At 40.5% G+C, this 24,763-nt stretch overlaps 2 protein-coding genes across 6 annotated transcripts in view; one reads left to right on the plus strand and one right to left on the minus strand.

Moving 5' to 3' along the window:
* The window catches only part of abcc1 (ATP binding cassette subfamily C member 1 (ABCC1 blood group)), a 121,678-nt gene extending 114,033 nt beyond the window's left edge, over window positions 1–7,645 (plus strand). For all 3 annotated transcript variants that reach the window (XM_084677105.1, XM_084677106.1, XM_084677107.1), the window contains one exon: window positions 5,339–7,645. In XM_084677105.1, the coding sequence (XP_084533231.1) occupies window positions 5,339–5,447 (109 nt within the window). In that variant the 3' untranslated portion in view covers window positions 5,448–7,645. The remainder of the gene's footprint in view (window positions 1–5,338) is intronic.
* An 8,846-nt stretch (window positions 7,646–16,491) lies between these two features.
* LOC146253599 (uncharacterized) lies at window positions 16,492–23,748 on the minus strand. Of its 3 annotated transcripts, none has more exons than XM_084678369.1 (10): window positions 23,224–23,748; window positions 21,971–22,067; window positions 21,648–21,797; window positions 21,181–21,386; window positions 20,876–21,012; window positions 20,644–20,737; window positions 20,077–20,406; window positions 19,700–19,862; window positions 19,495–19,622; window positions 16,492–19,344 (listed from the first exon to the last, which is right to left on the minus strand). In XM_084678369.1, the coding sequence occupies exons 2-10, from the start codon at window positions 22,062–22,064 to the stop codon at window positions 19,003–19,005; spliced, it is 1,644 nt and encodes a 547-aa protein (XP_084534495.1). In that variant the 5' UTR covers window positions 22,065–22,067; window positions 23,224–23,748; the 3' UTR covers window positions 16,492–19,002. The 3 variants fall into 3 exon arrangements, with proteins under 3 accessions (XP_084534495.1, XP_084534493.1, XP_084534494.1); XM_084678367.1 differs by having other exon boundaries at window positions 23,192–23,744; XM_084678368.1 differs by lacking the exon at window positions 23,224–23,748 and adding an exon at window positions 22,373–23,148.
* Window positions 23,749–24,763: the final 1,015 nt, after the last annotated feature.

Here is a 24,763-nt window from a genome sequence, read left to right on the forward strand (position 1 = left end):
ATAACGTCAGTGAGTATTCATACCTCTGGTCCTAGGAGTTTAACTCCTTACCGAACTTCTGACCGATAAACTTCTGAGCCTCATCAGGTGAGTCGAAGGTAAACAAGTCTTCCCTGCACATCACACGCACCCGGGCCGGGTATAGCAGATGGAATCGGACATTCCTCCGGTACAAGGCTTGTTTGACGCCGTTAAACGCAACTCTCTTTTTAATGAGCGTTGCACTGTCATCTAGATAGACCCGTGTAGTGGTATCTTGATATTTGAGCTTATGGTTCCTGGCCCAGCGCAACGCAGCTTCTTTCTGTTGAAATCGGAGAAACAGATCAGGAACGTGCGGGGGGATGATCTCCGATCGGATCTGGAGGTTGGGGTCCGGTGGGCCCTCTCCAATTCAGGTGGCGCAGGGAAGACATCGGGACCCATCACCTGCATCAGTGCCTCGGACATGAACTTCACGGGACCTTTGCCATCCTCGCTGCCTTCAGGGATGTTTAATATACGGAGGTTATCTCTCCGAGCGATTCTGGAGGTTATCAATTCGATCCAGAAGTGACTGGTTTTGTTCTTGGAGCGTTTTAATGGCAGGCTCCGCTACTGTTAACCTTTCAAAGTTGTCACCAGCCACAGACTCAACAGAGGCAAGACGGCCCTGGAAGGACTTCACTGTCGATTGTAGTGAGTCTAGTGAAGATTGTAGCAGTTTAATAGCTTCTAGAATCAGGGATGAGACATCCTCCTTCAGTGAGGTTCTCTGTTTGGCGAATTCTGCAGACAATTGGTCCATGCCAACCATCGCGGTTACCTCTGGAGCTGCAGGAGGTATTGCCGATGTTGGAGAATTGTTAGCTGCAAAAGATGCTAGCTTGCCTGCAGCACTCGTAGCAGCACGTGTGGCCGGGGTTTCCACGTTGTCCGCCGATTTAGTGGTTTTAGATTTGCTCATCTTATGCAGGGTTGACTAAACTAGGTCAAGCTGCGTTGGTAATACCAAAATGCTCAAAGAAAGATTGTTTTAAAAGGAAAGGAACAAAACCAAATTGGGAGCTTCCACGTGTGCGTCCTCTCTCTACATATCACAACCGGAAGTCGACAAACCCTTTTCGAAAATCAAAAGACCATGTGATAGCTTTTGTGAGATAGCTGTCAGATCATGTCTGGCAATTTTGATGAAGATTTGACAAAACTTGTAGGGAGTAACAAAAACACGTTTTCCCTTAAACTTCAAAATGGTAAAAAAAACTGTGTTGAAGTCGTCTTGATCCAGGGAATCCAACGATACCTCATTTTTGAAAATCGGCCACACGGTTTAGAAGTTAAATGTGTAAACACACCTTCAACTTTGACCCGTTGTTAGCGCTAAAGTTCTCCAATTGGAGACATGACATTTGGTGAAAATTATGAGGGGACTATCCCAAAGTGTGGCAAATTGCACAACTTTTCACCATAAGGTTCTAGGGACTGCCATTGACACCAATGCACGGAAGTTTACACATAAAAATAATAAATATAGATGCAAGCAGCAATGGCGGATTCCTCCAAAACATTGCGAACCATTGAAAAATGTATATTCTTCACAAATTGTCACTGTATAGAAAAATCCATGCTGCAGACTTACCAATGGGATACCAAATCTGAAGTACAATACCATCAAGATCCACAAGGGCCTTTGCTTCAAGCTAAGGAGTGAAGGGTGGGGGCTTGGTCCGCCCACCCATTCCAGAAAGCCTTGTATCTTCGTGCGTCAGGGGGTGGCCTGTAGCGCCACCTATGGGTACTGGTGGGCCATTTGTGGTGTGGTAGTTACTCATGGCCTAAACTATCGATGTTTTAGGATTTGGAGAACTTTTTACCATTGTATACGAAATCAGAAATGCAATGACACCAAGGTCCTCAAGGGCCTATGCTAAAAATCAAGGAGTGAGTGGGGGCTTAGTCAGCCCACAATGTCCTGAAATGTTTTGTGTGCGTCTCCCCAAGCTCGAGCATGTGTCAAGGACTCTGGGGCCGGTTGCACAAAACACCTTAAGTTAAGATTTTCCTTAAAGTCAGAGTTAAGGTTTCCTTAAAATATAAATTGGTTGCACAAAGCACCCTTAACCCTTGTGTTATCTTCGGGTCATTCTGACCCACCGCCGTATTGCGACAACTTTACCGCATACAAAAACAAAGTGAAGCATTTTCTTTTAACCGTTGGACTGTCTCAGACCCCCCACATGGCAAAGGTTAAGAGAAAATATTTTTTACTTGTTTTTATATTGGGTCAAATTGGGTAAACACAACGATGGTTCGTTGTGAACCTTTGGGTCATGTTACCCGAAGGCAGCACATGGGTTAAGTATTTTCCTTAGGTTCCCTTAAATGTTCCCTTAAGTATTTAAGATTTTCTCCTTATCTTGGTCTTATACTTAAGGAATCCCTTAAAGTTTGTTAAAGCGTTGCACGAAAGACCATGGCCGAGTTTATGCAAATAAATGAACCTATCCTTGACCTGCAGTCAATTCACAAATTATCTGACCATTTACAGTTGGATCACTCTACTTTCCACAGCTGTGCTCTTCCAGCCGTATTGCAGTTATTAATTGCTCTATGGTTCTATGCTACGGGATTGTTTCGACAATCAATCAGTGATGTTCTATGCTACGGGAAAATCTACAATCAATCAACGTCCAGTTATTTTGCAATCATGTAAATAAGATAACCAACGTCGTTGCACAATGGCTTGGCACCCATGATGCTCGGATACTGGATTTAAGCAACCAAGCAAGGGAGTTTGAGGAGGGTATTCACAAAGGCATCCTACTTGGAGACAGTGGGTATCCATGTCGTTCATGGCTTATGACACCCTTCAGGAATCCTGCCAATAGATCTCAGGCGAGAGTGGTCTCACCTTTTATCAGCTGCATTCTTGACCTTAATTTGGACCAATAGCCGAATTTAGTCAATGTTATTGATAATAATTTATAGTACCATTTGGTCCAATCTCCATCTCCCACACCGCTTCCACTGCCTGCAGGCTGAGCTCCGTGTAGATCCAGGCAGAGCATGCAAAATAATTTTGGCATGTGTTGTGCTGTTCAACATGTCAAAGAACTTCACTGTACATGAGGAGGAGTAGCAGCATGCCATTGAATAATTTGAAGAGGATGCAGAAGTGGAAAACAATGGCTACACTATGCGTGAGGCCATAGTGAATAATTTCTTCAGTTAAATGTGACAGGCTACAAAAAAGAATGAATCATTGAATAGGCCAATTGTATTTTTTTGTATTGAAATGTAATTATTTGATCAAGTTGTAAATATGGCTGCTATTCTTCCAGAACAGTTAATGTTATGCCGACGAATTCGTCAGGGAACTTGCTCATCTTGTACTGTAATAAAATATTCTGCATGTTCAAATTTCTCTGCTCCATGTTCAAGTTCTCAATTTGTATTAAAACAAATTTGGGGGAGAAGCAAAACTTCCCTTTGGAGTGATAAGATGGTATGATCTCCAGTTTCTCTGCAATGAAAAAAGAGGGGATATGCGATAATGCAACATTATAAGCCTACGTGCTAAAAGGTAATATAAGACAGTAGAGATATTTAGGGCTATGTGAACTTACTTAACTTAACTACACTTCAAAAAGAGTGATATTAGATAACTGAATGAGCTACTTTGTTAGATATCTTCTTACTTTGAAACTTTTTGTGTCCGAGGGTGAGGGTTCGCTGGGCTGCAACGCCGCTAGCCTAAACTACTGTAATTGTAAATGTTACTGTAGAAGAACAAAATGTTACTATGTAGCAACTACACCTACAAGTAAAGTTGATCTCACCAGTTTTATTAGACTCCCTTCTGAAATGCGTAATCTCTTTTTTGAACATTACAGTTAAGTTATTTTAATTTTTTTTGAATTTCTTAAATTGACCGTTGACCAAACTTTTTGAGTTTATGTTGGTTGATATTTCCTCCCACATTCATAGATTTTTGTGGGCAGTTATGTGCAAATTTAATGTACTTTTCAGTATGTTTGCTATATTCCTGTAGAAGGACAATCTTCCGCTGACCAATTCAGTTTTCTTGCCTTTTTTGCTTCCATTTTTAGCTCTAGCTCCTAGTTTACTAACGAAAAAACTGAACGGACGCGGTCACCGTGAAAACAGTCGAATTTTACTACTGTCAAATCACGTTCAATGTAGTAAATCCCTTAATGTTTCACCTTAGCTAAGGAAACCATTTAAGGGATTCTGTGCCACCCCCTTAAGTAAATCCCTTAGCTAAGGAGAAATGTACCCTTTAGTGTCATAGTTAATAAAGGCAAACAAATCACAATTATTGGCCAAAACACATTTTTGCTTCCTGCGGCCACGCCCAGTGATCACGACACCAAATTGTTTGGATATCCTCAGAAGAGGGTTCCGAGTCATCTTACCAAGTTTGGTGTTGATTTCTTAAGGATTTGCTGAGATATGACCCAACCTTCTGTTTGGTGTCTTTGCTGCCAATTTTGATTGGCTGTACCGGACAAACGGTTTTTGAAAATCCTTTCGATATTTTTTGTGAGGGTTGCTGTAATGATGATGTGTGTCAATTCTGGGGAAGATTTGACAACAGTTTAAGGAGGAGAAGCAAAGAAACATTTTCCCTTAAAATTCAAAATGGCGGAAAATCTAGATAACCGGAAATTGACGTCATAGGGTGTGTGTTGAACTCGACTTGACCCAGGGAATCCAACAGTACCTCGTTTTCGTCACATGGTCATTTCGTCATACGGTTCAAAAGTTATGTGTGTAAACACAAGTCCAACTTTGACCCGTTGGTGGCACTAGTCTGGGAGTAGTGAGTGACCTGTTGAATCATTGGGCAAATTTGAAAAAATCTGGTCAAGGACTTTTTGAGTTACTGAGCCATTTCATGGAGAAGAAGAAAAATAAGAATACTAACAAAAACAATAGGTTCCCTCCTATCGGAGGAACCCTTATAAAAAAAACTATTAGTCACCAAAAGTACAGTAAAGTGGTACAAGTTGTAAATCAAGTAACATGTTGTAGGGTGGGAGGTTATGCCTTCCAGGGGTAAGTGGATGTTACCATTTTGTTATTGTAACACAACCTTCAACTGCCCCTTTACAACATCCCCTTACCCTCCTCCCCCTGCCCAAATCCTTTTGTAATAATCTGTATCGCTAACACTTAATACCATTGCATTAAATACCAATTCCTATATAACTAATGTTTTAGGTATTGTACGGTAGTTAATGTAACCTTAATGTAAAATGTGGCTAGGACCACACAAACTGAAAATGTGATGCTTAATCCTCACACACACATCTTATTGATGCATTCTGATCCTCAGGGTCCTGGTCTTGGATAAGGGAAAGATGGCCGAGTTTGACTCTCCCTCCACCCTTATCTCAAAGAGAGGGATCTTCTACAGGATGGCCAAAGACTCTGGACTGGTTTGAATTTTGCCCCGAAGAACTTATTGCAGTGCTCCTTCACCCAAGTGTGTGTCTGTTCTGTGTAACAGAACATTTTGTTTCAAACCACGCTTCTTTATCCCCTAAAGACTCTTGAAAGGTTTCACCCCAAATGCTGCTTTAATGGGATGATTTCCTCTGTTTTTTGACATCCTGCTCCTTTTATGGGGGACTTTTGAGATAAATCCCCCATCTTGATTGCCATTGTTGCTGTTGTAGAGTTGAACAATTGGATTTGTCCTGTGAAACGGACTTTGGGACAAAAGAGAATACGTAACAGAACATTTTACATATTTTTTTTATTTATTTGACAGTGTGCAATGTTGTTTCCTTACAATAAGTGAGGGTAATATCAGTCTGATCATCTCTTTAGTAGAGATGGATATTTAATTTCAATTCTTTACTTTATTTTGTGTACCGCCTGCCCCCTTCTCTATAGCGGAGAGAGGTCACAACTCCCACTGGGGACTATTGACCTCAAGCTCAGGGGACTTTAAATAGACACTTTCTTCCTTAGACATGACTTAGTGCTACTACAATCCCCCCCCCCCCCCCCCCCCCCCCCCCCCCCCCCCCCCCCCCCACACACACACACACACACAGACAGGCTATAACGTTTACAATGAGTAATCATATTCAACCCTTACAGTAAAACCTATTAAATAATTTCAGATTAAGAAGACCTGTACAGGGGTAGGGGCTACAGCAGGTGTCAATTTGGGACTGAGCCAAAGTGTATTTCTTTTAGAGTACTACTTCTTCTCAGGTGCTCTTAGATTGTTGGAGGAGCCTCCGTTACCCTGTTCCAACTGTACCCCCTAAATGTGTCCTTCACTTTCTCCTCTCCTTGTCTGCAAGCAGTATATGATTTGCTGAAAAATATATTCAATTGAAAAAAAATTGTGATTGAGGAAGAAAGAAAGTCAACCATCCTTTTTCTCACAGCTGGAACAGGGCCCAAGCCTTCTACAGAGCCACATGCATGTTATTCATCCAGCTAGCCTAGCGCCACCAGCTAGTGCAGGGTCACGTGGCTGGAAATCAGTTTTTTAATAAAGGTATCTATGTTCTAGTTTGAAATGTTCAACAGTTTGTCTCTGGCTGCTTTGGTACAGTACTTTATAGACACTTGGTTGAGCAGAATGTCTTATGTACCAAATCATTAGGGGCTTTCTTTTACCATTGCCTGCTAGCTAAATATATACGGTCACTGCTAACACATTTGAGTTAGCAGGGTTCTAAAAATGTGTAGTCTACAAAGACTATCGGCTGTCTGTTTTACACTTTTGTTTGTCTTTCAGCACTTTATTTCATGGATTTCTCATAGCCATTGATTAGGTCAAGCAATCCTCTTGCCTGTTAGTCCAGGTGCATTATAGTCATGTCAATTCTGGTATCAAGATAATTGGTTGATCCATCCAACAGTCCGTTCTTCAGGGCTGGTTTTATAGTCCTAATGTGCTGTTGAAATTGACACACGTTTACTTTAGTAGGTTGTGTTTGACCACTGGAGCTATAGGGCTTTATATTTTTTTGCCATTCATCAAATTGCTGCATAGGCTGGATTTTGTTGCAAACTATTTAGGTCACGTTAGTCATAGATAGAAACACAATGTTTGAGCATAATTATTTAAAGGTGTGTCAGGGTAGAAAATCCAGGAAATATGTCTTATTCTGGATTTGAGCATGCATGTTTACATTGATACACTGTTTACTATAAAAAACCCACAAACACACTATATCCACTTGTCTCTTCCGTTATGCTCCAGTGTCTAGGCAGACACGTTTTTGTTCAGTGGTCAATTCCAGAGTCACAGAGGTCTACACACTATCTTCCGTCTTGGCTACCAATGCCAATGTTTGGTGACACAAAGTGACAAAATTGCTGATATCAACAGATCTGGAATAAAAACTGTTCTTTACTCTAGTTTGTTTTTTCTTTTGGAAGTTTTATTAGAAAGAACAACTTTTTGTCTGTGTATCCCAGAACATAGAATGACAAACCGTTTGGGGCGGAAAAAGCTAGAAAATACATGTGTTGTTACATATTTATATAATTTGTAAGTATATGGATATAATTAATATTTGATATGTGTACATACACTAGTTTTTAAGTGTGATTTTTCTTAACAAATCTAAATGTGTTAAATGGAAAATAAATTTTTGTTAACCTGTTTTATAAATGCTCTATCTTTCTAGATCTCTCTCTATATGTAATTTGTGTTTTTCCTAGAGACCTAGAGAATGTAGTTGAACTACTCTTAAGTTTCATTTCCTCTACGTTGTCAATGATAGTCCTGCCCCCTGTGGTATAAAAAAGAAAACTAGGATGGATGATAAACAATTGGATTCTCATTCTACACCTTATTTATTGACAAGATTTTACAAGAGAGGGCCAGATTGGTATTGTGGTATTGAATTGATCACCATAAGAGAATAATTCTATCCAAGGCGACAACATCAAGGTATAGCAATTTGAGACACTGAATATCAACAAATACATTACATTTTTCTCTCAATCGCTTTGACTGATTTCTCGAATGAGAATATTTTTTTTCACAACTATAAATTCAAATCTCTGAACATTTATTTTATTATGTCACACCAGATTAGAATTTCTTATTCATTTAAGCAATTTGGTTGCATTTGTCACATGTGCAAAAGAGTAAGTGCAATTGTCTACAATTGGGCACATTAACTACATGCACATGGATGCTGATCAAAACTGATGACTTGATTCTCAGTGACAGTCATACTCTTCACAACTTCGAAACATTCTTTCATCGTGTGAGCTATCCCATGCAAAATGATTAATTAAATTATCAAAATCTGTCAGACATACATGTATATCCCATAAATATCTATGACATGGAATGTTTGTGATGTCTGCTAAATTGGCAAATTACATGCCAGGTGGCATAGAAATGAAATTGGAATGAAAATCTTATCAACCGATTTCCCTCTTTTTTTTTGCATTGATGTAATATTGTAGCAATTTTCTGTTCACTCTATATGACTTTACATGTAAAGCCAGCTGCATACTATATGATTTTGGCCACAATTTGGTTGTCTGAGACAATTTTGTGATCGTTTGAGAATCCTAAAAGATTCCTATAATCTCAGGCTAAAATCTGTAGTCGTTCATCGGTAGTTTGACATGTTGAAATAGACACTTCCTTCCTTAGACATGACTTACTGCTACTACAACATTTATCCAACCCACCAATAATGGCTTCAATTACATTTTGGCAGTGTCAGAATATTTTCTTCTCCTACGACCATTTTCAAATCAAAAACCAATAGTAATGCAGAACCCAGTAGCGAACCGTGAATCTTGGCCCTCTGACCCCAATTACTCGTTGGAAAAAACACGATACAGCCAGAGCCTGTTTAAGGAGAGCCGAATTGTACCGAATTTGGCTGCAGTTCCACCAGAGTTCCACTGGGGGTGGTCGCGAGTGAGTGCATGTTGAATGGCAGTCTATGGAGCTAAACGGCTAAATTTGTCTCTTTCGCCTGATTGTGGTTGAGAAATCTCCGATTTGATTGTAGTTTTTTCATGTTTAACATGGATTATAGGTCGAAAGTTGAATGAACGAGTACTTATGTCCTTTTGATTTCTTACAGGGTGAGTCGTTGTTGCCCATAACACGCTAGCATTCTGCTAATGAATGCTGATTGGTTAGTGAAGGACTGATACGACCAGAGCTCCCGCTTGATGGCATCCAAAGCGGAATCAGAATGTCAGAGCCTTAGCAACATTAACAAGCCAAAACTCTTTCTAGCATGTGTATTGACAGGGAGAGCCTAACCTGTCAGCTGTGTTGTCGATGCCCTGAGAGAAAAAAGTAAGTGACCAGAGCTTGCCATAAAGCAGTAGCTCTGGTCGTACGATGTGTATGATGTCAATGACATTTTCAAAAGCTTTTCAGAACAGAAAGGTGACTTTAAAACAATCTAAGAGCCAGCAGTGTGTATTTGTTTTGCCTCCCCTTTTGAATTTAGAATTCAAATTACTAGACAAAAAATAATATCCTGAGAAAAGTGGATTTTGAGGGGTACCGCTCCATAGACCTCCATTCATTCTGCACTCGCTCGTTAGCGCCCTCACATGGAACTTCAACCAGTTCAGAACCCGGAAGTTTCTTGAGAGTGGCAGTTCTCTCTATATTAGACATTCTCTGATACAGTGCACACACAGTATTGCTGCATTCAAAAGCTTTGGTTTTCTGCACAAAATGAAGTTCTGGTGTAGGTCTTCCTTTGCTGGTTGACTCCAACTTCTCATTCGCAAACGACTATTCAAAGTTAACCTTGAAAACGGCACATAACAAATGTGAAACGATGTCCTCCTCACTAGCGGGAACATTGCTCGCGGCTTCCATTGTGAAGTGAACGAACAAACTAGTTTATTAGATTGTGATCGCGTTCCAAACAGCGGGCTGGAGACTACCAAATTAGCGATAACAAAGCCCACCCATTTAGAGGGAAGATATGATTGGTCCATTTTTCTGTCAATGGAAATTAGTCTTTCATTGAATTACTATTAATCGTCCCTCTGTAAATTTATACCTGGACCACCAATCACAGAGCTGCATAGCATTTTCCTCCCAACAAAGGAGGCAGCAAAATTCTGATAGGGTGACAAAAGGGGATTTTTTTCATTTAATGCTTCACATTCCAGCACAAACTGAATAGGCAGGATTGAAGGGTTTATTTCAGAAACATTGTCTTTAGAAACGAATGAAATAAACTCGACATAGGAATATAATTTTTCTTCTTACAATCTGACAAGCAATAGTCGCAAACGACTATTTAAAATCGTACAGTGTACAGTTGGCTTAAAGCGCAAGACCCCCTGCCGCACTGCTCAGTCAGCAAATGGTACATCAGGCCAAAGCTACACTCCATAAAACGGTAAGGTACATGATTTACCTACTCGTATTGAAAGTGATGACTGTGTAGATATCTGTTTATATATTTGTATGTATTTAAATATGTATGTATCACACTTGTGAACAATGGGAGAGGCTGAAGAGAAAGGTGGTAAAATCCAGTCTTTTAAATGGGGGGAGGGGCCTCCCTAACTTTTCTGTGTTTTTATCGAGCAGGTACACTGCCCTCCACAAGGAAACTTCGGAAAACTTCTTCTGTTATCTGTTTTCCGGCCGTGTGCATTAACAGGGCCTTTATGTCTCCCAGAGCCAATGTCACCCCTGCTGTGCTCTCTTCCAGTGCTGTTATCCATTTGTTAGCTCCATCAGTGAGCGTAGGCAGCCGTCCTGCCAGGCCGATCATGTCCATGAACGACCATGGTACGTACAAGGGATCTTGTCCCGTTCTTTTCACCACTAGGGGGCATTGAGGGGATGGATTGTTTGGATCCTCTGCTCCTATTTCTTTTGGGTAGCCGTTTAGGCTGGATCTTCCCAGCCTTCCTCCATCCCTCACCCATTGCTGTGTTCGTTCTTCCCCTGTTGTTACTCTCCGTTTAAAGCCTCCTCCACCTCCATTGTCTTGTGGAGTTAGCATGCCGTTCAGACTTGCATTACTCCCCTGCTGTTGGGATGTTGCCATGCATTGTGGGGGTCCTCGTTTGGTTGAAATTCAGATATTAACCTGGGAGTTGATGTCTTATCTCTGAGTTTTTTTAATTTGGTTGATAGGTTGTGTATTTCACTCTCCATTCTGTGTATTGACTCCTCCCAGTCTTGGCAGTTTTGTTTGCCCCACTCTTTCAGTGATTGATCTCTGTTTTTTTGTTTTGGGCGTGCCCCAAATTACTGATCTGATTGCATTGGAGGTGTTGCGTCAGTGTCCTCACACTCCATTTGTCTGGCATCGTGATGGTCATGCTGTTTTTGCTTTCTCCACTCTTCGGTGGAGTCTTTTATTGTTTTTTCCAGGTAATTTAGTCTGTCAGCCAAGGCTGCCAATTCTGCTTTTCCTGCAGCTTTCTTCTGATATTCCAGTCTATCTAGACAGTCTTGTGATTGTTTACTGCTGCATGTTGAATTCTTGTCTTTTTGTCCCATGCCAGTCTCAAACAGCTCTCTTCTGTCTGATATTTCTGCTATTCTGTGCCCAGAATAGATTTCTGGTACTTTGTCGAGGGTGAAAGTGAAATCTCCTTTTAATTGTCCTTTCACTTTCTCTCCCTCAGGGTCAATGTTCAGGAGTGGATATTATCCCACTCTGAATAGGTTTTTACTATCCAAATATGGAGGTGGTTCCACAGGCCATGTTGGTGCGGTGGGGCTCTGTCTCTGTATTTCCTCTGTTCCTGTCGTTGTGCGGTTGGTTTCTTTCCCTGTCTTTCCTTCGTACCGTATTTTCCGCATTGTGGTCACTTGTCGTCTATATCCTTCTCTTCTAAACCAATTCAACACTTCTCTTTCCCTAGTTTTCTTGCCCAATCTCCTGTCGCTGTGGTCTTCAGATTTATGGTGCTTTATATTGTTCTCCATCTCATCACAGCACACCAGATCAAAGGATCCTTCTTTCGGCCAGAGTGAATTGCGAGCATGCCATTTTTTCATAAACCATTGAATTAACTTTTTATCGTTTGGGTGGCGTTGTATAATTAGCTCCATTGGAACTCTCACCAGGCCATCCATAGCCTTCCCACTATTTTTCCCGTGAATGATCCCAATGTAAATTTGTTGTGCACTGTTGACCAAAGACCTGGAAAACTCCAGTTGATTGTTTGTTTTCCGGATTTTATTTTTTATTTTATCTCCACTCAATAGCTAATTCGTTGTCCCAGTTAGTTTATTGAAGCCAGGCCTGGGGGTCTTACTCCAGCCTTTCTTTTATTGTTTCTTGGAGGTCTGGGTGTTTTTATCCCACCTTCCTACCTTCACTTAACCCACTGGGAACAACGGTAATACTCAGCGATGGATATGTGGCTGGCCTGCCCCGTACTGCTATGGTCTGCCTTACGGGCCCTTTTAAACAAAAGTCACCAGAATAGAGGCTACTGCAGCCTGTTCCAAACCTGTAGAGTCAAATCAATTATATAATGCTTGTTGCCAAGACACGCCAAGGAAAAAAATATCTCTTGGGCTGTATTAGTGATTTGGTGATCTGCCAAATTTTCACTTTATCAGCTGAAAAGTCTAAGCTTTCCTGAATATGTGTGTGCATTTGTATTAATCAGATAGAATTTGCAGAGAGTGGAGTTGTATCACTCTAATTCAGTATATAATTGTATTAAATGTCACACAAATTGTTGTCTTTAAACTGGATGTCTCAGGTTTCTGAAATGTTAAAAATTGTTTTGTTTTAGCTTATGAACAATGCTTTGCACAAACTTTTCCTCTGATGCCTCTTTCCCAAGCTAATTAAAAAATTCCTTCCTTCCTTATCTATTCGTAGCGCCGTACATCAAACACTATTCAATGATAGCAACAAAATGGCAAAAAGGCACAGAGAGAGAGTGCGAATTGTGTGTGTGAGGGTGTGTGCGTGGTGTGTAAATGTGTGTATATGGGTGGTGTGAGAATGGGTTGTGCGTAGATGTGTGGTGTGAGAAAGGGGTGTGGGTGTGTGTGTGGCAGAGGAGAGGTTATAGGATTGAAGAGGAGAGTGGGGGGAGAGAGAGAGGGAGAGCTGGTTGTGTGTGTGTGTGGGAGAGGACAGGTTATAGGACTGTGTGTGTGTGTGTGTGTAGATGTGTGGTGTGAGAATGGGGGGATGTGTGTGTGTGTATGGGAGAGATGGTGTGAGGGAGGTGTGTGTGTGTGGGGTGTAAGGAGGAGTAATGAGATACAGGCTTTCCCCCCCCTTTTTTTTTATCCCCTGCTGCCCATGCAGAAAGCATGCAGCGCCAGTCCCTACCGGCCACGTCTACCACGGTTAAGTGGAGAGTGGTGTTCCAGGGGAGGTACGCTAGCTTGCCTGCCGCCCAGCCCAGCAAATAAATCCAAATCTGTTGTCTTTCCCTACTCTACCGTCTTCCTTAACTCTGTCTACGGGAGAGAAGTGAGTGTGTAGAGTGTGTGTGTGTGTGTGTGTGTGTGTAAGAGGATTGGGGAGAGCTGGTAGTGTGTGTGTGTGTGTGCGTGTACGCGTGCGTGTGTGGGAGAGGACAGGTTATAGGACTGTATGTATGTGTGTGTAAGAGAAGAGTGGAGAGAGAGAGAGCTGGTAGTGTTTGTGTGCGCGTGCGTGTGGGAGAGGAGAGGTTATAGGACTGTATGTATGTGTGTGTAAGAGAAGAGTGGAGAGAGAGAGAGAGAGAGAGAGAGAGAGAGAGAGAGAGAGAGAGAGAGAGAGAGAGAGAGAGAGAGAGAGAGAGAGAGAGAGAGAGAGAGAGAGAGAGAGAGAGAGAGAGAGCTGGTAGTGTGTGTGTGTGTGTGTGTATAGGAGTTAGGAGTGAGGAGAAGAGAGTTAGGAGATAGGAGAGAGAGGGGGGAAGAGAGGAAGGGAGAGTGGAGGGGATAGGAGTGAGGATAGGAGAGGAGAGGAGAGAGGAAGGATCTCAACCCAGCTAGGGAGAGTAAGATGGGCGTGGAGGGGTCGGAGGGGTCCACACACCACGATCAAAATGTATGCAGATGGCAGCTGAAGCCGAAGCTCAGACAGTCTCCCCACACAACTTTGTCTGTGCTCAACTGTTCCAGAAATCCACCTGTTATGTGTCTCCCAGTTTAGAACTCTCAAACTCATGAAACACTGAACCAGAGCTTTCCGTCAGGTCTCACACAGCAATTTGTCCGTCGTTTATCTATAACTTCTATGGTGTGTCTGTCGGGGGAAGAGTAGCGTTTTCCTGCCGATTTTTCAGACCTCGACCCAACTCAGTCTCCCAGTGTCGCTGTGCGTCTGCCCTCCCCACGCCGCACGGACCAAACTACACCGAGTTTCACCGGCCTTTCTCAAAGATATATTTCTTCAGGTTTAGGGAAAAACTATTACAACTCCTGGGGCAGGGGTCGGCAACCCAAAATGTTGAAAGAGCCATATTGGACCAAAAAAACCAAAAACAAATCTGTCTGGAGCCGCAAAAAAATTGACAGCCTTATATAAGCCTTATAATGAAGGCAACACATGCTGTAAGTGTCTAGCTATATTAGCCTACTATTTTCCATGCTTTATTCAGGGCTGCCAACTTTTGCAAAAACCTTGGAGTGAGATTTGGTATTTGGCCCCACTCGTTATGCAAGCGCGCAAGAGAATTTTTTTTGCCATTATTTGAGCGCAAAATAGTTTAATTGAGCTTTATGTAAAATAAACATAGACGTTTATCAAAAAACCGTGTCTAGTGATGCCATCACTCCGGCCCTGCTCCCATCCATCCTCGCTGACGCATATCGTTACGGTAGAGGCCCAGCCCGGTGTCATGTCCCTGGGTTGGACCTGCCCTTTTCGTTCTGTCTTCTTTGTCTGTCGGTCCCTTTAATTTCAATTACAGGCTCCTGCATTCTTGTCCACACGCTCCGTGTTAACGACGCACATCTGCGGATCATTTACCAATCACCATCTGTATTTCAACCCCGGTTTCCCATCCACTCTTCGCCAGTTCAACGTCGTCACTATTGTCCACGTCAGTCAGCCGTCTGAATTACCTTAGTCAGTATTTCATCGCATTCTGTTAAATAACCAGTTTTGTTCCTGCCTTTTTCTAGACCCGGTTCATACCCCTGCTTGCTCCAGGCTCGTCTCGGTTCCAGCATCCCCCCGGATTCTCCGCTACCGCAGCCCTTTCTTTTGTTTTTCCCGACTGGACGTTTTTCTAGTAAAAATAAATTGTTAATTTTCCTACTGAGTCTGAGTCCTGCATTTGGGTCTACCTGCTAGCCAGCCCTCGTGACAACCGGCCCTCTTTACAACGTTAACAGGACAACTTGGTTGGCGTTGCCTTTTCAGCGTGAGATATGCAAGGTGTGACTTGAGAGCATGTGAAATGGTTGAAATGCGTGTGTCTCACGGCCAATGCGTTAGCGTTTGCAGCCCTGTTTATTATCTCCCGGGTTGCAACAAAACTAGGAGCAGTAGTGGAGTTTGGAGATGCAATCCAATTCTTAAATCTATCTTTGCGCTCGTCTAATTTCTCCAGAAGTAATGCAATCGCACTTTTTCTCTCACTCCCAACTGGGTATTCGGCTGCAAATGTAGCATGCATTCCCTGGAAATGTCTTTTCACGTTACTCTTTTTGTTATTTGACAACTTCTCATTACAAAGCAAACGTTCAGGCAATCCTTCCGCATTGACAATGAAAGCAGATGATTCCGTCCAAGAACTGTTGAATCCTCTGTTCTCCTCAGCTATCTTTCTCTTTTACCCTTTGGGACCCATGGCCCATGACACACCCTCCGGTTTGTTTGCAACAGCCACCTGTCTGGCACTACACCGAACTGAAAGAAACGTGTGTCGCAGGCTATGACGTAAATCTTTGTTGACAGAACAAAGCAGAAGCAGACAGACGAAGCAGACAGAACAATATTAAAACATTTCTGTTTTAATAATTAAAACAAAAAAATGAGTTCACACCATCTTTTTTCATATTTTTGAAAAAGCTAGGGCGGCGCTAAAGAGCCGCGGGTTGCCAACCCCTGGGGCAACTGGCGGTTTTAAACTATTTCATATACTTTTAGGTTGGACACAAACTTGGAAAAAATATATCAGCCTATTTTTCTACACAGCAAAATCGACAGACTCAAATTAACACTATTCGAGTTAATTTTAACACTTTTAAAGTGTCCCATGGGGTCCACTCTTCACAGTGTCAATGTAACACTTTTGAAAGTGTTGCCATTTTAACACTGTTTTATAGTTAACTTTAACTCTTTTATAGTTGAAATTTAACACTACTCAAGTGTTAGTTTCTCAACACCAGTGGGTAGTGTTAGAAATTAACACTCATAGGAGTAATTAATTAACTCTTATAGTGTGATTTGTGTACTATAAAGGAGTTGCCTCATTAACACTATAAAGTGTTATTGCTGCTCCCCTCCCCCCAAATATTTAATGTAATTGTCAATAATGAAAAATCTTGGTCAATAAAAAATATGAATGACAAGTTGATTACTTTAACAGTTTTATTTTTTCAAATGCATCAACATTACTTAATACCTTTTCATTGCTGTCAATTTATCTAAATGTAACAATAAGGCACTATGTACGCTCTTTGACTATTCTCATTAGAGCACTGCTTGTCAAATGGTCTAAAATAAGTCAGTTCCTTCACAGAGATGACAGAAAACTCATTCATTTGGTCTTCAATACAGTATGCATTTAAGTGGTCATCATAGTACATTGTTTCTACATTACAGGATATTATGAAAGCACGCTGTTCATATATTATAATATCAGAGATCTTTTTGAACACAGGGAGATCATCGGTACATCCAGTGCATATGTACAACCCATCCTGGTACTCAGTACCGTAATATCTGACCCACCTTGTACTTGTAACATTAGAACAGGCTTCTAAATGTAATGTCTCACAAATTTCTTCCCCACCTTGCAAGTTGCAGATTTCTTTGGATGATGTAGGACCAAATTCAAACCTTCTAAAGCAATAATTTTCATAGTTAAATGCCAATTGACGCTGATGTTGTTTAACTAATGATTTGGTGAGATTCTTAAAATTTTTGCCACATCTTTAAAAAAAATTGTGTTTAGCTTCAAATCGCATGCACCAGATGTGGATAAGAGGGCCAATTTTTTTAATGCATCTGGGATAATGTACCATCAAGTGGTGCTTGGGAATCAACTTCTTGTCAGGAAACAAAGCTTTAAACATAGTATGGTGATCACAGATCAGATGTTTCAAGTAACATATCATTCCATCAGTTATGGTGTAGGAGAACACTATATTGACAATCTGAATCAGAAGCAGCAGAAAGTTCCAGTGACTGTTATTCTTTTCAATGACATCACCAAATATTAGTGGAGTGTTACGCAGGAGACACCATGACTGGATGGCATTTAAACCCAGGTGTTTGCTCTTATCATCCATTTTGACCCCACTTGGTTTGTTTTTACGCTCTGTGTAACCATAATTAAAGCTCTGTATCCTGTCTGACAATGTTTTCAAAGAGATATAGTTCTGTTTAACAAGGTACTCAAAAACCAGCTTAAGTTCGTACTGTACCACACCCTCCAGCAGATCGTGCATTATGTCAACAGCATAGTTGTCAGTGCTATGGAAATACTGTAAGGAGTTGAGTACACATGACTTTTTAACACCATATATTGACCGCAGTTCAGGATTTTCATTTAGTGCCTTACAATGTTCAGTATAAAGCTCTTTGGAACGGAAAATTAACCCAGGATCATCTTCAGTAAATATAGATTGAATGTCTTGCTTACTGATTAAACAAAATCTACAGAAATGGGTTGCGCTGAATGATTCTACAAAGCCCAACAAGCCATTTAAAGCCAAATTATCTCCTGTTACTTGAATGACTGAGCCAAACAATGGTTGTTCAAAACAAGGAAGTTTTAGGCCTTCAGTTTCTAAAAGCTTCAGGTCATCAATAAGAGGCTTTAGTATCACATCAAAACCATATTTTTTCAGATCTTCAGAGTGAAACAGAAGCGCAAGATGTACATTCATCAGAACTGAGTTACACTTGGGTGGAAGATTTTTTAAAGTGAAGTAAACACAACCTAGTTTGTGGATCCCCTTTTTGGAACCAAGAGGGTTAGCCGTTTCGAAGTCATCGTAATATAGTAGAATCTGTAAAGCATGCTTTTGCTGTGAGAATAGGGCATGGTTTTGGCAATATGACCCATCATTGATATCTTTGTAAATGCCATTTTCACTCTGTTTGTCTTGTAGAAAGCTTTCTCTTACTTGGTCATTTTTGAATATGGATTTAAGTGTACCCAGAATGGGTACATACATGCACTTGTCTGTAACAGGAACCTGCCTGTATACCCTTGTTATTCTATCTCTGCGCAAATCCAGTCTCACCCCAAGGACACATTCTTTAGGTTCTTCTATTTCCCATTTTTCCTCATAATATTTACACCTTTTTGACTCTGTGTTCAATTCTGAAAAAGGATTACCTAATTGATCAAAACAATCATCTATTCTGGATCCTGTAGTGTCTGTACTTTCTGAAAACAATGTCTTAAGAACGGCATTTTGTGCCTGACTTTTAACATCATTAACAACTTCTTCCATTGAACAAACAATTGTTTGGACAGCACTTTCAGAGATACCCGATGCTTGCAAATGCGCAACAATTGATCCACACATTGACAATAGTTGACTTTTATCAACAGAGCTTTGTGAGTTTTGCAAAGTGGCAACAAAAGTTGGGCGATCATTTGAACATTCCGCCTCACAAGTAGAAGAAGTAGAAACATCATGAACAATGTCAATCTCTTGATCAATCTGACTATGTACCTTGCTGAGGTGCTTTCGGAAGCCACTATAAGTACAAAATGATAATGGACAACGTAGCTCTCCACATTTTAAACGCAACTTTTTACCAGGATATAAACCATGTTGGAATTTTAAATGTTGACAAAGAACCACACAGTTTTTGTGGTTAGATTTACATACAAAACATGTCAACATCTTCAAGGCTGTTTATCGGTTACAACATCACGCTGCAGCAGTCGTGCTCGAACTTCTTTAACACGTGGGCTCTCCTTTGCTCTTCCTACATCGATGTTATAAATAGTAGTTTGGATAAATGTGTAGAAATTACAGAGAGCTTCGTCATATGAGAGACTGAAGACGTAGTGAGCTTTGAACAGTTCATCAAAAGCTGCCACTGATGTGTGTGCCTTGCATGGGATTGGTTTTCCATCGATAATAAGGTAGAACCTTCGGATATCTTTCTTTTGCTCACCGATGCAAAGAAGGAACGGTTGTCTTGTATCGGCACTCTCAAGGAAGGTAGTCATACTGGCTCCTTCCTGTAGGTAAGTAAAGGGACATAAATTACTATCACATCTCTTACTGCAGATATAGAGCAAAATGACAATTGTCTCAGAATACCAAGATCCATTCAGAGATTCTCGGTGTAGATTCAGATCTATAATGTTTAAAAAGGAACTTTTGCATACCTTAAGATATCTAACAAGATGGCTGGTTGCTTGAGCTGAACTGATCTTGGCAGTTTTTTTCTGGCCCCTTGAAGTTGGAGGGAGCAGATGCAGCAGCAAAAGGATTGAGGACATATCGCTGTCCCATCCTAAAGGCATTACAAATATATGTATTTATTTAGTATATCATTGAAATATATATTTTAGCAAAACTTTTTATACTGACCGTTGTTGTCTTCAGGTTCGGGTTCAGTTGCTGACAGCAACTCATCTATATTCTTTAAAGACTTGCAGTCTGCGATGATTTTTGGCTTGAAGAAAGTTGACCACTTTGACAGGAACTTCTGGGAAACTTCGTTACCAAACATCATTGAGAAATCCTGGTCGATCTACAAACAAGACAAGAAAACAATATTTTAATATAAAGGTTAAGCATACCTGACAAAATTGATAAAAGGTCAAATAAATGGAAATGGAAGATTGAAAGAAAATTAAAGACATTATAGTATAGTGCAGTAGACTATTTTATTGTCCTGCACTGTACTATATTACTGTTATATACTGGACAGGACTACTACTACCAAAGCAAAAGATTTTTCTTACCAATCCAGGTACATCAAGGAAACGAGGGAACACATCCAGGACTGAAGAAGATGCATCATCACCAACCATCTTCTGTCGATACTGGAAAGTCGCTTTCATCTTCTCTTTGACCACAGATTCATCGCTGGAATGTCTTATTGTAGATATCGCCTCCCTGCACTCCTCACCAAATAGCTGTTGACAGCTTAACAGTGATTCTCGTCTGGTTTTCGGACCATCCTGAAGAACAGTCTTGGAACGAGCCCGTGAGCCAGCAAAGGTGTTGCGTTGAACCGTCTTGATCCTCCACGAAATGAAGCCAGTATTACCCTCAGGATCATAGTAGTGTTCCTTTTTAAAGAAAGACCCAAACAGAGGCATCTCGTGCTTTACTTTAAGAATAAGTTACTCAACACAATAATTGTAGACAGTGAATATGCTGCAAAACATATTACAAAAACAGGTGGAAAATGCAAGGGTGAGCAACCTGTAAAAACTCATCTGAAACAAGACGAGTACAAACTAGAAAACTGAAGAAAATATTGAAATCACACTGATTTGGTTTTCAGATAGAAACCAAGAACTTACATATCCATGTTTGGAGAATGGATCTTGGAGGTATGGAAAAAGAGTCACAATTCCCAGTGCATAATTTGTTCTCACGCTTGACGGTGGAATCCTCCTTTTAAAATAAGTCATAGTCTACTTTTAAGCATGTATGTTTTGTAAGAATAAATACACCTTTACCACTAACACAGAACAGCATTATTTAGCTACGACAAATGACTGCTCCAATAACAAAGTGACATGCAATTCTTACCCATGTAGCTCCATCATGTCTGCAACCAGGATGTTCACCATTTGTTTCCGTGTTGCATCTGTTAGTGTTTTAGTCTTATCATACTCGTTGAAGACTTCTTCACCCTTTGGATTCGCCCTTAGAACACCATCAACTTTCTACCCCCAAAAATTACATTGTTATGGCATGCTAATGGTAATTTAGTGGGATTTTTTAAGAATTACATTATTCTAATGGCATTACTTTCCTCATAATATATTTACAAAACACTTGCACAAAAAAAACTAATTAATTGAAGATTTGAAATGCGTGTATTCAAAGCTTACTTGTCTTGCTTCATTCTGATCCATTAACCCTGTTGGGTTCCTCCTCTTTCTTGTGGATTCAAGAATAACTGTAGAATCTGAAGAATGGGATAAAGCTGGGGATAGTGCAGTCTCTGTCACTACCAAGGATGAATGGGATGAAGTTGGGGACAGTGAAGTAAGCACAGAGGAGGATGCTTGATCTGCGACCAGCTCAACATCCAGATCTACAAAATGGCAGACAAAACAAAGACAATTTAAATGAACCTATCAGTAACAAAACGATCTTAATACAAATTTAAAAAGTACTAAGCATAATATGTTCTTCTTTAATTACTACCCATGTATAGATCATATGTATTTAAGATAATGATCATTAGTATATCAAATTATTGCATAGTTTGAGGTCCCTCAAAAACATATTTCGACAAAACACTGTGCCTTCTACTTGGCGCTGCCTCATCAAATCCCTGCCTTCACATCCTTACCCATTACTGGTAAAGGAATCTTGAAGGTCAAGACACCTGACTTCACAAGCTCATCAAAGATATCTCCATCCACCCCTGTTCCTGACATATCTGTGATGGTGAGCTGGCCCTCACTGAAGCTGTCTGGCTGCAGACTAAACTTATCTTTCACTAGAACAATAAAAAGTATAGTACACAGCAATAACAATATAAATTAGTCATGGAGATTATTTTTTCATGTTTGGAGACAAAACTGTTATTAATATTCTAATAACACTAGTACTTATGACCTCTTTATTCAGAGAATGGTTAACATTGAATGTTCAACTACATAAAATACAAACCTTCTTGAAGGAACTTATCAAATTGAAATACTTCATCAGTCTCTGGAATTTTCACATATTTTAGGACTCCTCCAATCTCCACTTTAGCCAACATTTCCTGTAAAATTATATAGAATAAACATGTTATTCAAGTCAGACTAATAAGGTCCAAATAGGAGCCAGAGTCATGCCTCTCTAAAACAAGAGTTATTAGCACATGAAAACAACATGGATTAGCACAGTACTAGTAGTCTTTTCAGTCTAAACATGTCGCTTGCTGGCTAACAACGATTACATAGCATTACTAAAGTAACCACGACTCCGGCATCAGAAAACACATTTAACTGCTGTAATACCGTGTCTAACAAACACTGACTCATAATGGCATAACTAGACGTAACAAGAAGCAACAGAAATACTTACATGTATGTGAACGCACACATGACAACATGTTTTACTCTACTCGTTAAACTACTGTCCGCACCAGAAACAAGGCAGTCCACTACTACGCTATTCCCGCCACTGGGTATCGTCAGCGCGAGCATCCCCAAAACTGCACTCCGATTGGCTGTACCAGTAGAGCCATAAGGGGTGCATGCACTAACGGCATGACCCAACAGCAGCGAAAGGGCTGTTCACGTGCACAGTCTAAGGCGGCAAAACCATCAGTCCTTCGCAACAGAATCCTTCAAATTAACTGTACTATTGTAACTTCAAATTAACTATCTACACGTCTGATAATCAAAATGTTATTTAGATATACATATGCACAGTCCTCATATCAGAATATTTGCTTCCACGCGGCTAACAAGTGGGAGCTCTTAGCTAAACTACCTAGGTTAGCGTTAGGTAACTAGTTTTTTTTTTATTTATTCAAAAGAATATTAGCATAACTGAAGTAACGTCACAACTTACATTGCCAAACTTTAGAAACTCAACAGAAATTCCATTTAGCTAACAGTTAGACTTTATAGACCAGTAATCATAAAACGTGTGACAGAAAAAAACAAACGCTTGCTAACGTTAGCATGCCAGTTACTGTACAGTAGGCGAAGACTTAGTTTGTCCACTCTGGGCTAACGTTACGGTTGCTAGCTACTTGTAACTGACATTAGGCCTGGCTGGAGTAAAAACGGCAGCCTAACAGTTAGCTAGCTATAAATATCATAGCTCTACCAATGTCTAAATACATATTTCCATCTGTATATAACTCATTAGGTAATCTAATTAACTGTTACTTACCGACACAATGCAACAAGATTTCTTCAACTGACTTCGAACAAAAAACTGCTGTGCGTTCCAGTTGAGTTCTGCTGCGACTGAGGTAAATTACTTGACTCCCGCCATATGGTTGCTCTCACGAGATTCTTGTTCCCAGCAGGCGAGAGGGTAGTTACACCCTAGCTGTGAGACTGACAACTCCGAGAGTTGATTTCACAATAACAATTATAACACTCGATTTTGACTCCAACTCTTTTGTGGTGCAGTGTGAAATCCAACAGATTTAACAACATAAAGATTTAGATCAATTCCAAATAGAGTTTAATTGACTATATCTTTATCAACACCAGACTTTTAACTCTGCTTAATTTGCTGTGTACGTTTTCCCGTTATATAACACTTAAATTTTAGCAACACAAACGTATTTCTCTTAGAGGGAAATATGCTGTTCCGCCTTTAGTACAAATACAACTTTATTTTTTGCAAAAGTCTCCAAATGCTCTTTGGTTTGCCGTTACTTTAAAGCAAAATAAGATTACGAAATATTGGGGATTATAAGCCAATATTTAAACCTCTTTACATAAATCTATTTTTTAGTCAGTTCACCCGCTGCCCGTCTTCTATCTACTGGCCGTGTCTCTCTCGCAGAGCCACCGCTGCTCCGAGTCTCTCTCTCCTGCTCCACTCAGCTCCAGGCTGTATTTTTATAATGCTGTGCAAAGCGCAGCCTCACTTTGTAGTTTTCTCTCTATTTCAACAACATATTATACAACACTTTATGTTACTTTTGTCGAATTATCTACTACTCAGGAAATTTACAAGCATTAAAATCTGGCCAACTGTGTTATTTATCGCTATTCCAGCGATGCGCGCGGTTTCCTATCTAACAAGTACTTTGACTCCCTCTTCACCAAGAGAGTCTGCCGATGACTCTCTGGATTGGCACCCCTTCGCGGGAGCGCGCGCGACTCAAAGAGTGAAGGATTTCGTCTTGATATCGCATCCAAAAGAAGGGGAGACAGAAGTCTCACATTATACCGTCTTTGTTGTTAAATTCAAGAGAAGGATGTCTGTTATCTGTGTAAATATTAGATGCTATTTTCAACACAAAATCCTTAAAATTTGTCATTCAAACGGTATACGCGAACCAACATTCTTGCTCCACGACATCGCATTCTGAGGAAATATACCCCCCCAGTATTATCATGATTATTGATTTTGTGTGGCAGGTTCAAAGTATTTCACATGGCATGGCTCTTCATACTAATGTATAGGTTCAAAGGCATGCGATTTTAATGCAGTTAGCCTGTGCGTAGGGTGGGTTACTCAGACAGGTCGAAAACAACAGCCTTCTGATCCAGAATCAGCTGTCCTGAAAAGGGACCAAAGGTTCACATGCCTAGCCTACAAAAGACAAGTACTAAAAACAATGTATCAACCATGTATCAACATCAAAAGAACCATCAAATCCTTTTTAAGATATGAAATATTATTCTTATTGTTTAAGTCAATGAAATAAATGAAAAAATAAAACATAATAATCCCTCACCTCCCATGGACTATTCTGTTTTCAGACCTGTCCACCCTATACAT

The sequence above is a fragment of the Hypomesus nipponensis genome, chromosome 17 (genome assembly GCF_054491055.1).
Source record: "Hypomesus nipponensis isolate SF chromosome 17, ASM5449105v1, whole genome shotgun sequence".
Lineage (NCBI taxonomy): Eukaryota > Metazoa > Chordata > Actinopteri > Osmeriformes > Osmeridae > Hypomesus > Hypomesus nipponensis.

Bases quoted from the DNA above. Each gene is read 5' to 3' on its own strand.
- LOC146253599 (XM_084678369.1), bottom strand. From the start codon at position 22,064: ATGTTGGCTAAAGTGGAGATTGGAGGAGTCCTAAAATATGTGAAAATT. The intron at 21,013-21,180 runs GTAAGCTTTGAA...TTTTGGGGGTAG, and splicing joins ATCAGAATGAAGCAAGACAA to AAAGTTGATGGTGTTCTAAG. The intron at 19,863-20,076 runs GTAAGAAAAATC...TCTTGTTTGTAG, and splicing joins TCCTTGATGTACCTGGATTG to ATCGACCAGGATTTCTCAAT.